Source organism: Anolis carolinensis, chromosome 3, assembly GCF_035594765.1.
Source record: "Anolis carolinensis isolate JA03-04 chromosome 3, rAnoCar3.1.pri, whole genome shotgun sequence".
Classification (NCBI taxonomy): Eukaryota; Metazoa; Chordata; class Lepidosauria; order Squamata; family Dactyloidae; genus Anolis; species Anolis carolinensis.
This window is the reverse complement of record NC_085843.1, coordinates 22,118,036-22,134,488: the sequence shown is the minus strand read 5'-3', so window position 1 is coordinate 22,134,488 and position 16,453 is coordinate 22,118,036. Positions and strand designations below refer to the sequence as shown.

Here is a 16,453-nt window from a genome sequence, read left to right as displayed (position 1 = left end):
AAGGTCCTCAGTGCAATCCTCACATTTCTTGATAGAGCAACTTGAGGTTAGCAGGGCTGGAAAAGTTCTCACCTAAGAAGAGTTTTGACACTCTGGGACTATTCCAACCTCCTTATGATGCCAAAGGAAATCACTCATAAAATGTTTATGGACAGTACCAGCCACAGTCTCTATTAGAAGATAAGGGTGGAAGCCCCTCCCGCTGTGGCTGATTTTGTCCCTTAGATTGTATCCCTGCTTGCCACTTTTTGATCAAAGGTCTTCTCTTACATATATATCATACTATTACAGCACATGAAAGGTCTAAAAAAATTTAAAAATTGAAACGGATGCCTGCTGTGCTTTTTCTTGGAACCTTTAGTAGGTGTTAAAATGCTAATTAAAAGGGAAATAAAATCTTCTGATTATAGGTTAATTGGAGCTTATCAGTAAAAAGTCAATTATGTGTGAAAATGCCTGCTTTCCAATGGCTCATACAGTATTTTAGATTACACCATGCCTAAATCATGTAAGTAGCTAATTAAATCCTCAACACTGTATTTGTGAGTGCATTTGAGATGGAAATAAAGAGTTTGATTATGCCTGAAGGGATTTCTCATTCGGTGGCTAGAATAGTTACTGATCTCCTTTTATCTACTTTGTATAGTTTTCTCTTGTGTGAATGGGCAGAACAGAAAACCTCTTTTCTATTTTTCCTCTGTATGCAACTGAGGTTTTTACTAAGTTCCCCTCTAACGCATGTTTGGAAGTTGGAAAACCTTCCTGAAGCTGCCAAGCTGCCAAGCTCCCAGCATTCCTCAACCAAGTTTATGCTAGCTAGAGCTGTTTTGTAACCCCAATGAATAATTGGATTAAGCCCCGTTTTGGAGAAATTCTCAAGAATTTATAAGTGATGGTCTGCACCTTGAATTGGGAACAGAATATCAACAGTAGCCAGTGGAGCTCTTTAAATAAGAGATCTACTCCCTTATTTAAAGAGCTCCACTGGCTACCGTTCATCTTCCGGTCCCAATTCAAGGTGCAGACCATCACTTATAAAGCCCTAAACGGTTTGGGACCCACCTACCTTCGTGACCGTATCTCCCACTATAAACCTGCCCGATCTCTCCGATCATCTGGGGAGGCCCTCCTTACGCCAATTCCTATTTCCCAAGCCCGCCTTGTGGGTACTAGGGAGAGGGCCTTTTCTGTTGTGGCCCCTCGACTATGGAACTCACTGCCCATTGAGATCAGGCAAGCTCCCACTCTGTTAGCTTTTAAAAAAGATTTAAAAACATGGCTCTTCCGCTGTGCTTTTGGAGAGTAACTGTTTTTATTCTTCTTCTTGTTCCTCTCCAACATCTTTCCTCTAGACGGTTCCACCTTCGTATGTCCCTGCTCCCCGTGGTCTCCATTCCCTTATCTTTCTCACCCGAGTTTTAATCTCTGTATTCATGCGGTCGGCCCTGTTTTTACTGTTTTTTGTGATTTGCGTTGTAGTGTATATTGTATATTATTATTTACTGTATCGTTTATTGCTCTATATTATGTTGTATTCATACTTGTTATATTGTTTTGCTCTGGGCATGGCCCCATGTAAGCCGCCCCGAGTCCCCGCTGGGGAGATGGTGGCGGGGTATAAATAAAGTTTTATTATTATTATTATTAAGAAGGGGATGCTCTTACTAGTCCAGTTCAGAAAGAAAGCAAAAACTTGAGAAGAGCTGCAAATGCCCAAGACAAGGATTAGGCCCTAAGGTAGTAGGATTTCCTATTATGTATTTAGGAGGGGACAAAAGGATAAATTCCTTCTTGTGGATTTTTATGGCATAATTGCACCTATTCTGAATGTGTTATTTTGAATTTTATGGTTTGCATTTAAGGCAGCAATACTGCTGGGCAGCATATGGACTCTAAAATGAAGTTCTGCATTGACATTTCACTTGATGCACAGAAAGTTGGGGGCTGAGGTTTTGCTTAATTTAGTATATAATGCATTAAATGGTTACTTTTATTGTTTTAAAATGTGAGGACTTGAATACAGTTAATTCTCAGTGCATTAATTACAAAAAACAAGACCCATAGGTACACTTACAAAATATGGTATTCATCAGCTTCTGAACTTTGGAATTCACACCACCTATTCTGTACAACCCCAAGATTGTAATACCTTCAAAGATAAAAAAGAACAGACAATAACAAGGCTTTGCGCTGCATGTCACTTTATATTTCTCAGCTCATGCATTTATTGGCCTTATTTGAAATATCTATATCAATTTCCCCCTCTGTAGCAACTTCTCATTCATTGTTCAACATCTGCTTCTCTGACTTCTCTCTCTTCTTTCTGCTGCTTACACAAAAGGTTGTGAGAGCTGAATTTTGATACACATTCTGGAAGTAAGCTACTAAACACAAGGGTTGGGTAGAATGGGATTAAGCCACAAGCAGGACTGGAATACATAGCTGCCAACATAGGCACATTTATAGGGAGCATCTTCTCCTGAACAGAGTAGAAATCCTTAATGTCAAGCCAAATTTTTAGAAATCAATGGTTTTTCGCTTCAGTATTGTTGCTTTGTCCTCTTTTATTGTGTTTTGTTGTTATTGGTCATCAAATAAGTATGGTGACCCTATGAATGATAGCCCTCCAAGAGACCTAGACATCAACTGCCCTGCTCAAGTCTTTCAGACTCAGCACTATGGATTTCTTGATCAAATCAATCCAGTTGTAGTGAGTTACTGTATAATTATAGTACTGCTCCTCAAATCTTGTCCCTGTATTGTGCTAATGTCCCCCCTTTGGAGTACTGAATAGACCATTCTCCTGAAGTAAATGGAGTTCTCAAAACCAGTATTCTAGCTAGATTTCTGTTGTTCACAGGATTTAAAACCAGTCTTTTAAAATGGAGTACAGTATTGGCAGCAATTTGATGCCCAACAAAATCAGTATCAAAACAATGCATAAGACAATTAAAATGATTAAAATACAATATAAATTACAATATATAAATTTCAGAAGTATTTCAGAAGTACTAGTAATTACTGATTTCTCCTATGCTCTTATATCTTACTGGGTTACACACTTGATTTCAACAGGATTTAGGAAATTAGAAAAGTCCAATATTGAATGCAATGGGATTTTACTTCCAGACAAAGTTAAAATAAATATGATAAATAGGTAGTAACAATGCAACCCATGTTAGCACATGGGTTGCACATGTATCTCTAGATGTTGACCCCACTCACTGTCTATGTTTCTTAAGGACCACAGGAGGGGCACCACTGGTTTAAACAGCTCAAACATGCTCCACATTCCATGGGTATGTGCCTACTCTACCACATTTTGAAATTTTGGGCCATGTTATACCAATGTCTACCAGTATGTGTCTGCTGAAATGTCTTAAGGCACGGGTACTGGGGCCTGACACACCATGTCCTAATATCACCACAAAATGTATTTTTCTAAAGCATCAAGCTTTCATTTCAATACATACCTCTCGTTTCCACAGCATGAATGCATTTTCTTACGAAATTGAAGCCAGCTTCATTTAGGAACACTATAATAATAATAATAATAATTTATTTATATCCCGCCAAAATAATTAAAAATAATATGCAGAAGTTGCAATATGTGATGTCTCATGGGCCTTGTAGTCCCGTTCCTAGTACTATTGTGGCAGACGAAGAGGAAAACATGGGATTTCCATCGGTTCAGCCAGAATTGGAGCCCCTGCACCTGGAGGATGTTTGCCCTCAAGAAGTCAGCCAAACAAGCCTTGGGCAGAATTCTCCCCCGTTTTCTCGAAAGGACAATTATAATAGAGATAGAGGAGCTAGGGAGGCGAATCGCCGGAGCCTCAGAATCGCAGCCAAACAATTAGCTGATTAGGTCTGCTTCCCTTGGGAAATTCTAAGGAGTCATGCATCTGGACGGAGTTGGGTTTCACTTCTCGTTCTCCAGGGAAAGTGTTCTTCTGGCGGGAAACGAGACCCTATTTAGGTGTTTTGCCGCAAGGGAAACCTTGCGGAGTCAACTCGTCAGCTTGAGGAGTGAGATCGTGTGTGGACTTCGTAACCCCAGTTCCTTGACCAAGTTCCAAGCCTGCCTTGTTTCACGTTTGACCACGGACCTTGTTCTTGCTTCTTGTTGCCTCGTATCAAGTCTTGTTTAGCCAAGAATCTAGTTTGTTTTCCAGCCTTGTTGTCAAGCTTCAATGGACTAAAAGACCTTGTCATCTCCCCACACTATTGCTTGGCAAAGTGTGTGTTTCGGTTAATGGATTATAACTTTGGACTCTAATATCACATATTGGACATTATTTTCCTGGACTATAATTGACCTTTCCTGAAAGGTCTACTTCTGAACTATATTCTTCACTTGTTTTTATTGACTTTATATATTCCTTTAATAAAGATATTAGATAGAATCCGGCCTCTGCGCATGGTTATTGGTGTTCTGTAGCCTGGGTCCTGACACAATATTAGTCAAAATTCAACGAGCAAATCAGAATGCCAAATTGCAACCCGAGTTATCTCAATATTGACAACATTTGCATTGAAATCTATATAAATTAAATAAAGTAAATTTATGAGAAGAAATAAGGCCTTCTGGCATGAAAGAAAAAGCAATGGGAAGCATCCTGTTCAGTATTTATTATGTCATAAGTCAGTCATACAACATCATAAATTTGTGAATCCATATTTACTATTATTCGACTACTTCAACAATTGGAAGTGTCCCCCTTTAAAGGCCTGCAGCAGAAGAATTTCTAAGATATTGGAGAGCAAGGCACTGTGTAATGTGCTTAAGATCCCATAGATTTCAGTGCACATCATTTCTTTTCCTTTATGCCCCCTGCCAGGATATTTTAAAACTGATCTCGGAAGTCTGGAAGATTATACAAACATACTGATGATGAAACGAAGAACAATGACATAATGCAGTAAGATTATCATTGCCCACATTTTCAGTTGTAGGTGGATAATAACATTATGATGAGCCATTTAGAAAAGGTGACATGTCAGGCTAAACTGTACTTGACATGCTTGTGCATTCAGAGTAGGGCATAAACAGAATAGGTTACCAATCACCACGAAAAGTATATAGGCAGATAGGAAAACAACCTTCGTTATTGTTTTTAATTAGTGTAGTTATTTCAATAAGGCACTTTTTATGAATTGTTTAAAGCTATCTCGGCCAACAATTTTTCTAACTGGATATTTAAGAAAACCAAAATATAAACACAGTGTTCTTGACATGATTGCAATAATTGGTCACGAGGGAGGACCTTTTAGCACTTTAACCTTGCAAACTGATCTATAATTTTATACTGAGAAGCAAGAATACATGAACAATAAAACCATGTTTGCTACTAACAAATATCTGACACACTGCCATGAACAATGTGAACATAATTTCCCTTAAAATATTTTCTGCATTATGAAAAACAATGAGCATACATTTTGAGCCTGGCACTTCTACAGATACTGTTATTCAAAGGTTTTGATCAATGTTTCTCAAACTTTGGTTTTCCAAATCATTTAGATTTCTGTTCCTATATTTCTATTGACCATGCTTGCTGGGACCTTAGGGAGTTGTAGTACCAAACACCTGGAGAACTAAATTTTGGGAACCACAGGTTAGATTTACATCATTTTCAGCAGAATATAGAAAAATGTACATATGAATACAGCATAAAAATATAATTTATAACAAATTTTGAAAGCTGCAAATGAATGCCAGTAAAAGGGAGGGATGGGGATACAAAGTTCTACAGTAAGATATCCAGAACTTGGAGAAGTTCTGCCATAGTGGATGAGCAATTCTGAAAGCTGTAATCCAAAGAAAGGGACTATATAGAATCATGATTCTATATAAAGAACACTGGGCAAAAATTCAGACTTAAATCATCAAATAATTAAAAGTAAACTTACTTTCTTCTTTCTTGCTAATAATAGCTGGCAAAGTATAAATCTAAAAAGGAAAGGGAAAAGAAGTTAATTGCATCATGCTCATATTTGTTTATCACTGTTATTTTTCCAAACTTTCAAGATGTTTGGGTTGCACAATATAATATAACAATACAAGACTATGGAGACAACACAAGTGTGGGTTGTGGATGAAGAACCCTTCCCACTGGTATTTGTGTCATATTTTTTAAAAAACCAACCCAAATTTATTTATTTATTTATTTATTGAAGTAAAAATCCTCCTAGCTTATAGGTGGCTTTTTTGTTTAACGAAGCACTTCTTCACATACATATTCTTCTTCTGACCCAGTGTCACAATATCATGAGGAAAACAGAATCATTTATTTTCTCTTTCAATCTAATCTGATACATCTGTGATGTTCTCCAAGTAAACTGAATGGCCTCCAATACGAGTACCTTTCAGATAAAGGATTCCTACTTTTTGGCCATTTTAGCTAAGTTTACAACATTCTTCCCTTTTCCATGTTATTTTTCTAAGAAACAAGTAAGCCCAACTGAGTACACATTTAATCAACATGCTCTCATACAAAATAGAGATAGGATCTTGCTGGAGATACCATTTTTGTTGTTTCCAAGCTAAAAAAGTGATAGTGAGATATCCAGTGGCAGATACCATTTATCATTATCTCTTTTAGGAGAGGCATGATACACCCCATTGTGTGAACATTTCAAACCCTAGGTCAAGAACTACCCTGTTTGCTGATTGGTCTGATTCCTTGTTACCTTCTATCCGTGTTTCTTCAATAATAGTATTTTTGTTATAACTGTAATTACTACTTCATTACAACTGTAACAACATTGTTTTACTTTTATTTTAGTGGTATTTCTCTTAAGAATGTTTGCAAAACATTGGAGGAAGGGTGAGGTATAAGAACTGTGAATAAATATGAGATGTATAATTTCTTTTGTACATCACAAGGGTGACTGAAAAGTACAAGGAGCTGCAGGCTTAAACGTACTTTTCTAACTTGAGGATGGTGGGGTGCTGCAGATTATCCTCCTTACAGAAACACTTTATGCTATATCCAATTATGTTCTTTTGACTTGAACAGGCCTAAAGAAAAATCCCAGCACCTGGGAGTTTGCCACAAGCCATTGGATTATGCCCCAAAATAGCCTTCCTCTTTCCATTCCTTTATATGTATCTCTGGCTCTCTAGGTTAAATTCAGTGTTAGCCCTACCTAGAGTAGGCATATTAAACCTGTTCTAACTATTCAGTTTCTTCATTTCAACAGATCCACTGTAGATGAGACTAAGGGATAATTTAGCCCATGGAAGGAGATTTTGCCAAACTACAATTAGTCATTCTCCAGCAACAACCATGCTTGCTAGGTCTTTGGGGTGATGCAGTCCAGCAACATCTGGAATGCATTGCAAGTCCTACATTTTATTCAGCCTTAACTCTTTCCATACACAAACAAAGAGGAAATCGAATATTTATTGCTACACACAGATATAACAATGTATATTTGTATTTTTTTTAAAGAATCACATTAAATGGAACCACAGTCAGTGGTCCATATTCACTGGGGTTAGAGGCAAAGGACCTTATGGAAATGAAAAACTGCAAATAAAAAACACTTTTTTTTTTTAAACTGAGAGCATCTGTCTGGAAATCTCAAAATCGTCCAGTGTGATCCTGTGGTCAACAGAGGTGACCACAGAGTCATAGTGGAGGACCTACTGACTCCAAGAGAGATTATATTACTCGAATCTGTAAATAACCAAATCGGCAAAAGTAAAACTTGTAAACGTGGAGGGCCAATTGTAGTTTCAAAAGTGGAATCATACTTTGTTCTGAAAATGGAAATCAACAACAACACTGCATGACATAATTTCCTTACTGGTTCTTTTCCATCCATAGCTTCCAGCCAGAGTTTTCTGTTGGATTCGGAAAAAGCCTGTAGTGTAATGATCCCATGTCTATTTTAAAATGAAAACAAACACAGAAGAGAATGCTGTTTATTAACTTTTAAAATTTTTGAACACTCATCTTAAGATGACATTGCAAAATGGAGAAGATAAAAAACTGTTATGTACTAGAATTAAACTGAATATTTTTTTTCCTATACCGGTTGTTTGCTCTCTTATTATGAGAGACTCCCAAGTGGTTTTCTCTGAGACCAAAAGTAGAGTGAATTAAATACAACAGCAGAGAAAAATATATAAAAAACACTTGAATTTTAATGGAGACATATGCTGCAGTGTCAAGAAGTTCTTCTCAAGAAAACCAAATTCAAAATAAATATAGAGATGATGACTTTGGTTAAGACAAGTATAGTCATGAAAATATCCCCATTCATTTCAGCTTTCTCTTCAGACAGACAAAACATTTTATATCACTGATGGAAAATGTATTTCTCAACAATCATGAAGGAATTTTTACCATAACATGAGAGAATAATAGGTTGTTTATAGAGGTCTCTCCCCCTTAATCAACAAGTTAGGGACCAGGGACTGTTAAAACTGAAAATAGCTGACCAAAAAAGCACTTAGAAAGGGGGGAGGGCAACATGCTGAGTTAGAGAGAAAAACCCAGTGCATGGACAAAAGAGTAGACCAGAAGTTGCAAGTGTGGTATATGGCTATATGAATAAATGAATGAATCATTTAAAGGGAAGTATATGGATGTCCAGCTCCATTTCCCCCCATATTTAGTCTCCAAAATCATGAGCCACTGTAGTCTACAGATGAAATACTGCATTGTACAAGTACAGTGTTCCCTCACTTATCGCGGGGGTTAGGTTCCATAACCATCCGCAATAAGTGAAAATCCGCAAAGTAGGGACACTATATTTATTTTAATATTTATACATTATTTTAGTAGTTATACACTATTTTAAGTCTTTATCAACCAATCGTGTGTTGATAAATTGCCTCCTTCTCCTCCCGTTGTCGCTTGGGCTCCTTTTCTCTCTTTTCGGCTTCTCCTTCCTCCCTTCCTTAGGCTGTAAATTGTATTTTTTATGATTTATAATAGTCTTTTAGAGTTTATTGAAAAACTGAGAAACAACGAATCCGCAGAAAGTGAACCATGAAGAAGTGAGGGAACACCGTATTGGAGAGTCAGGAGGGCACGGGGGTGACTCTAAGACAGGCATGGGCAAATGAAGGCACAAGGGCTGAAGGTGACTCCCTGGGTACTTACCTCAGGCCCTCCTTATTCTCCCTGTCCTTTGGCCAAAGGACATACCAGGCCAAAAATATGAGGGAGGATGGCACATAGCAGCTGAGAGCCCTTTGAAGTGCTCTTAGCCACTGTGTGTCTTGCTCTCCTTCTGGCATAAGGACAGCTCAAGGAAGGCACGCAGCAACTGAGAACTCTCCAGAGCACTCTAAGCTGTCTCCTGTCTCACCCTCCTCCTGGCATAATGCCAAGAGGATAGCCTGAGGATTGGAGGAGGAGGTTTGGGGCAGCCGCCGTGTGTCCCGCCTTCCTCCCAGCATAAGGATGGGGCAAACAACCCCATCCCTATTCTGGGAAAACAACTTGAGGATGACCTGGGCCCTGCCCTGACCCTCCTGGCCCCACCTTCTCCTGCCCCCCCCATCCAGCGTGTGCCCAGCCCCCTCCCTTCTGGCCCAGCCCTTCCAGCCTGGCCCACAATGCAACGCCAAGGCAAAAAGTTTGCCCTCTAAGGTGTTGTTGTTGTTATTGTGTCCTTTCACATGGTTTCTTTTTTTTAAAATATTTTATTTATGAGTTTAACATGTACACAAGATTGTAAAAAAAAAAAACAGATGATTACAGAAGTGGAAAAAACAGAAACAAAAACAAAGAAACGGAAACAAAAACAAACCCAATACCCTGTCCACTTCCAGCTCCTCTACATTGCTTGATGCATCGTCCTATGAATGTTGAATATATTGCAGCAAGCTACCGTTTATCCCAGAAGTCTAGGAATTCCTGAAAACAGAAGTCACAGAAGTTCTATGTTACTTCTTGCTAAGTATTGTCTAAGTTTGCTCCAGTCGGTCCGGTGTTTTGGCGAAATGTTCTGTGATACTTTTTGTGTCAATAAATCCATGTTTTTGATGTCAATTAACTTCAGCATCCATTGTTCTGTTGAGGGTATTTCTTGCGTTTTCCATACTTTGGCAATACATATCCTGGCTGCTGTTACCATATATACAAAAAGTTTTTCCATATTGGAGTCCGTTTGAAAATCCACCATACCCAGTAAGAAATATTCTGGTTTTGTATATAATTTGATTTGCAGTATTTTCTCCATTTCTCTTTTTATTTCCTGCCAATACTTTTTTATTTTTCTGCATCCCCACCACATATGCATAAAGTCTCCGTTATGTTTCTGACATTTCCAACATTTCCCATCTCCTTTACCTTTACTGAACTTCGCGAGCCTCTCCGGGGTGAGGTACCATCTGTAAAAAACCTTGAACCAATTCTCCCTCAGTTCAGTTGCATATATAAGTTTTTGGTTCTTCCTCCATATCTCCTCCCACTCTGAAAACATGATCGTACGTCCGATCTCTCTAGCCCATTTAGTCATTACCGTTTTTACCTGCACGTCTTCTGTGTCCCAAGCTAATAATTGTTGGTATAATATTTTTGTTGTTTTAATTTCTATTTTTTGTAGTCTGTCCCAGCATGTTTCCTTTAGTTCGAAACCTAATCTCTTATCCTCTTGGAAGATTCCCTTTATTTGCCAATAGTTTAGCCAAGTCATTGTGGGGTCCATTCCCTTAATCTCTTCATATGACTTAAGACAAACCTCCTGATTTTCTACTTTTAATATTTGCCTATATGTCAACCATGTCTCCCTTGGCATTTCTCTCATATGTTCTGCTTCGAGAGGGGAGCACCACATTGGTATCTTTTTATAGAATCTTCTTTTGTATTTGTCCCAGGTTCCTATGAGTGCTGCTCTTAAAAAATTGTTTCTAAAATTTCTTTCTTTGCTGGATTTCTCTCTGCACAGATAGCTGTGCCACCCTTTCCTTAGATCCTGACCTTCTAATGCTAGTGTTTTCCTTTTAGTTAGGGTGGTCCAGTCTTTAACCCAGGTCAAGGCAGCTGCGTCATAATATAGTTGAAGGTCAGGTAAGCCCATCCCCCCTCTCTTCACATGATCCTTTAACTGTTTGAAACCTATTCTGGCTTTTTTACCCTCCCATATGAATTTCTGTATGTCCCTATGCCATTCTGCTATAGTCTTTTTTGTTTTTAGAATTGGTAAATTTTGGAATAGAAAGTTTACATCAGGTAGTATCTTCATCTTCACTATTGCTATCTTCCCAAGAAGTGAAAGCTGGAGGAATCTCCATTTCTTCATTTTTTCTTTTATCTCCCTCCACTTCCTCTCATAGTTGTTTTTATATAGTTGAGCGTTGCTTTCGGTTAGTTCTATCCCTAGGTATTTGATTTTCTTGACAACTTCTATGCCTGTGACCCTTTGCAGTTTGTCTTTTTTTGTGTGTGACATGTTCTTTGTTAATATTTTAGTTTTCCCTCTGTTTATTTTCAGTCCTGCTACTTCTCCGAAGTTCTGAATTACCTTCCACTATTTTTCGAATTTGTCAATTGGGTCTTCGATTAGACATACCAAGTCGTCTGCGTATGCCCGCGTTTTGTAACTATATTTCTTTGTTTGGAGGCCTTTTAATTCTTTGTTATTCCTTATCGCGTTCAGAAGGACCTCTATTGTCAGAATGAATAAGGGCGGGGATAAGGGGCATCCCTGCCTTGTCCCTTTGTTTATATTTATTGTGTTGGATATCTGGCCATTTGTGATAACCCTCGCCGTTTGCTGAGAGTATATGGCTTTAATAGCGTTCGAAAAATAAAATCCTACGTCCATTTCCCTTAAGATTTCAGCCATACAAAACCAATTGACATTATCGAATGCCTTTTCGGCATCTAGAAAAAGGAGGGCTATCTCCTTCTGTCTGTTCTTTTCATAGTATTCTATGGCATTTAGGATGTTCCTAATATTCTCTCTCATTTGCCTACCGGGGAGGAAACCAGATTGATCCTCTTCTATTCTTGCCTTTAATACCTCTTTTAACCTTTCTGCTAGGATACTGGCAAAGATTTTGTAGTCCGCATTTAAAAGCGATATAGGCCTATAGTTCCTAACCTGTGTATTGTCAGCCTTGTCTTTTGGTATTACTACAATATTAGCGTTAGTCCATGTTTGCGGAACTTTCCCTCCTTCCAGAATGCTATTCATGACTTTCTGTAGAAGTGTGATGAGTATCTCCTGGAATATTTTGTAGTATGACATTGAGAACCCGTCAGGTCCTGGTGCTTTATTTGAAGGGAGTTTCTTAATTGCTCTGCTTATTTCTTCTTCCTTAATCTTCCTATTTAGTATTTCTCTTTGCATATCCGTAATTTTGGGAATGTCCTGCCTCCCTATATGTTGCGTTACTTTTTCTTCGGCAATTATGTCCTTTTTATATAGTTTCTCGTAGAAAGCGGTGAATTGTTGGCCTATTTCTTTGTGACTGTAGTATGTTTTCCCGTCTTCCTGTATTTTATTGATGTATAGTGCTTGTTTCTTTTTGTTTATTTTCCTAGCCAGCCACCTCCCAACCTTATTCGCGTTCTCAAAATGATGCTGTCTTGCGTATCTTAGCTTCTTTCCCATTTCCTCAACCTGTAGCGTCTCTAGTTGTTTTTTGTAAATTTCGAGGTTAAGCTGAGTTTTCTTGTCCTTGGGATTTCCTTTGAGTGTTTTCTCCAATCTTGCTATCTCCCCTTCTATCTTCTGGTGTTCTAATCTCCATGACCTTTTCTTCCTAGCACTTTGTTGTATTATCTGGCCTCTCATATAAGCTTTGCTGGCGTCCCAAATAAATTCTATTGCTGTGTCTTCCTCCTTATTAAGTTTGAAATATTCTGTCAGCAATTTCCTATATCTGTCCTGATCCCCTTCGTCCTTTAACAATGATTCGTTTAGTCTCCATCTGTATTCTCCACTTCTTGGATCCTCCTTATCTAATGTAATCTCCAAGGGAGCATGGTCCGAGTTTAGTCTTGGTAGTATATTACATTTAGTTATTCTGTTTACTATTGATTTGTTTCCCCATATCATATCGATTCGGGTCCAGGTCAGATGTCTGTTAGACAGGAATGTATAATCCCTTGCACTCCCGTGTAAGTGTCTCCAGATGTCCAGCAAGTTTAGGTCTTCTTTCAGTTTAAGGAAATATCTAGGTAATACACCACCCTTAATGCTTTTAGATTTCTTTTCTGAGTTGGATTTATCTAGGGCTGCGTTGAGCACCCCATTGAAATCCCCCATTATTATGAGGTCCTCGTATTCCTGTTCGATTATTTTTTGATAGAGTCTTTCTACAAATTTTAATTTGCACCCATTCGGCGCATATATGTTACATATCAGGAGTATCCTGTTATGCACTTCCACCGAGACGCCTAGTATTCTGCCCTCGTGATCTTTGAAGGCTATTTTTGATGGCAGCTTCTCGCTTACATAGGTCACCACCCCTTTTTTCTTCTCGGGCCCCGATGAATAATACGTCTTTCCCAGTCTATCATGTTCTAGGTGTGACACATGCTTGTGTGTTATGTGAGTTTCTTGGAGACATGCTACATCGTATTTGCCTTTTTTAATTTGTTGCCATACTTTATTTCTTTTACTTGGCGAGTTAAAACCATTTATATTGTTAGAATACAGTTTAAGCCTCCGCGCCATCCTTCTTATTTGCCTCCTCCCCCCTGACCTTATTCCATTTTCCCAGATCCATCAGATCCAGTAAGTCTTCGGGCGATCTTTCTCTGAGTCTTTTTTTTAGTCTGGACCATTCTCCATCTTCTCCTTGTGTCCTGTCCTCTTTTAATTCCTCTCCTTCTTTCTCTTTCCCTTGCTGTTCCCTCTTGCTGTTCTCATGTGATCCTGAGTTTAGGTATTTCTCATAGAAGGCGTGTGCTTTGGGTTCACTTGTTATCCAATGTTTATTTCCCTCCCAAGTAATCATCACTCCCTCCCTTCTTTCCCATTTGAATCTTATATTTCTTCTCTCCAGCTCGTCTGTCAGGAAGAAGTATTTATGCCTCTTTTCTAGAACAGACATAGGGAGTTCTTTAAGAATGGCAATTTTGTTTCCCTTAAAGTATGATGGAGCTTTTGCGTTACCTCTGAGGACCTGGTCTCTGAGGCTTTTCTTACTGAAGTGGATCACAATATCCCTTGGCGTGTTAAATTTTCTTGAATGGTTAGAATGGATTCTATAAATTCTGTCTAAATTCCCTTCCACCATTTCTCTGGTTCTCTGGGTAATATTTGTTATGATTCCCACAACTTGGTCTTTTAAATTTTCATCTTCGGCCTCTTGTAAGTTACGAAATCTTAACTGGAATTCCTTTTCTTTTGTCTCAAGTATTTCTTGTTGAATTTTGATTGCGTTTATTGTTTTCTCTAATTCGCCTAGATCTTTTCTTGTTTTATCTTGGTCAGTTTTAATTATTTTCTTTTCTTTAGATCTTTCCTTATTGTCCAGTTTAATAAGTTCTATGTCCTCTTGTGATGACTCATGGGCCTTGTAGTCCTGCTCATGACATTGTAATGCCTGATGAAGAAGAAAACTTGGGTTTTTTACCTTCCCAGTCAGAACTGGAATCTTCTCAGCCAGATCTTTCCCAGGCAGATCTGGGAACCTTGCACCTGCAAGAAAGTTGTGTCCCAGAAGTATGTCAAACAAACCCTGAGCCTACATCTCCCGTGTTCTCTCGCCATGAGTTTTGTAAACAACAGAGGGGTTTGGAAGCAGCTTCGCGCAGGAGTGCGAGGATAGCAGCTAAGAATGTACCCAATTAAGTCTGCTTTTCGTGAGAATCTTTAAGGAGTCAGACATCTGGTCTCAGAGTTTAGCTTTCGTTTCTGGTTCCCAGAGAACTGCTTCGGCGGGAAAGTTAGACTCTATATAGGTGTTTTACCCGCGTAGTAACTTCGCGGAGTCAATTCGTCAGCCTCCGGAGCGAGTTGTGTCTGGACAGCGCGCTCCGATTCAAGCCTCGTTCCTGCTCAAGCCTTGCCTTGTTTCCAGCCTCCGCTCCTGTTTCCCAGCCTTTGTTTACCTACGGATCTTGCCTTGTTTCCCAGGACTAACCCTTGCCTTGTTTCACGGATTTTACCAAGTTATTCCACGGACCTTGTTCTTGTTCTTCGTTACCTTGTTCCACGTTTCAAGCCTTGTTTCAAGTATCAAGTTATTTCCTAGCCTTGCTCAAGTTCATGGACTAAAGGACCTTGTCATCTCCCCTCACTTTGCCTGGCAAAGTGAGTGTTTCGGTTATTGGATTACAACTTTGGACCTTAATATTTCATATTGGACATTATTTCTTTGGACTAATTTTGACCTTTCCTGAAAGGTCTGCTTCTGGACTAACTTTTACATTTGCTTTTACTAACTTTATATATTTCCTTAATAAAGATATTAGATAGAATCTGGCCTCTGCGTATGGTTATTGGTGCTCTGTAGCCTGGGTCGTGACAGCTTGACTCCGCCACCCTAAGCACCAATTAACCTCGGCCAGAATGTCTACCGGAACCGTACCTGGGCCGAGCGGCCAGCCGATTACCTACACCATCGACAAGGATGAGGTGGACCGAATCCGTGATAAGCTCAATGCACAGGATGGGGAAATAAAGGGTTTGAAGGAACGCGGAATCCGTCTTCCGGCCATGGCGTTGCCAACCAAGTTTACTGGAGAAGCTTCTAAGGTTCATGTTTTCCGTCGCCAATGCCAAGCTTATCTAGAGGCCCGTGATGCCGAGTTTCCCCAGGAAGACATCAAGGTGGCGTGGATTTACAGTCTCCTAGACGGGCCAGCGGCTAACTGGGCGACGGCTCTGTTCGACCAAGCCTCCCCACATCTAAGGTCAGCGCAACATTTCTTGGACCACCTTAAGGCGACCTGGGGAATCGAGGACAATTTGGAGGCCGCCGGGCACAAACTCCGCCGCCTCTTCCAAGGAGACAGACCCATGTCTCAGTACATAGCCGAGTTCCGAGTGCTGGCCCACAACACCGGCTGGAACGATGTTGCCCTCAGAGGACAATTTCGGGAGGGTCTCAACATTGAAATGCTGGAGGAAATCTCCAAGGTGGATCCTCCCCAAACGCTGGAAGCACTCATCGATCAATGTTTACGGGCTGAAGTCATGATTGCCAACAGAAAACAGTGGGTCCGAGGCCAGAGCGGTAGAGCTGGGGCAAAACCCTCCGCTCCCGCCAGCGTTCAGCCGCGTCCAGTGTGGAGACCCCCACCACCATCCCCATACCCCAGAGGGAGCGAGGAGGTGCCGATGCAGTTGGGCAATGTGCGTCCCAGATTAGATGCCGCCGAGAAGGCCCGCCGCCAACGCCTAAATCTCTGCTGGTATTGCGGGAATGGGGGCCACTTCGCCAGAGAGTGCCCAGCCAAAGGGAAGCCCGCCGCCCGTCTTGCGGCGGCGTCCTCCACGGAGACGAAGGCGTCTGAGGCGGCTGGCACAC

General features: G+C 40.0%; 1 protein-coding gene across 4 annotated transcripts in view; it reads right to left on the bottom strand.

Moving 5' to 3' along the window:
- arhgap42 (Rho GTPase activating protein 42) overlaps nt 1-16,453 on the bottom strand; it is a 210,307-nt gene that overhangs the window by 30,327 nt on the left and 163,527 nt on the right. For all 4 annotated transcript variants that reach the window (XM_062977124.1, XM_003219305.4, XM_062977123.1 and 1 more), the window contains exons 11-14: nt 7,816-7,894; nt 5,914-5,953; nt 3,474-3,536; nt 2,075-2,149 (exon numbers count right to left, since the gene is read on the bottom strand). In XM_062977124.1, the coding sequence (XP_062833194.1) occupies nt 2,075-2,149; nt 3,474-3,536; nt 5,914-5,953; nt 7,816-7,894 (257 nt within the window). The remainder of the gene's footprint in view (nt 1-2,074; nt 2,150-3,473; nt 3,537-5,913; nt 5,954-7,815; nt 7,895-16,453) is intronic.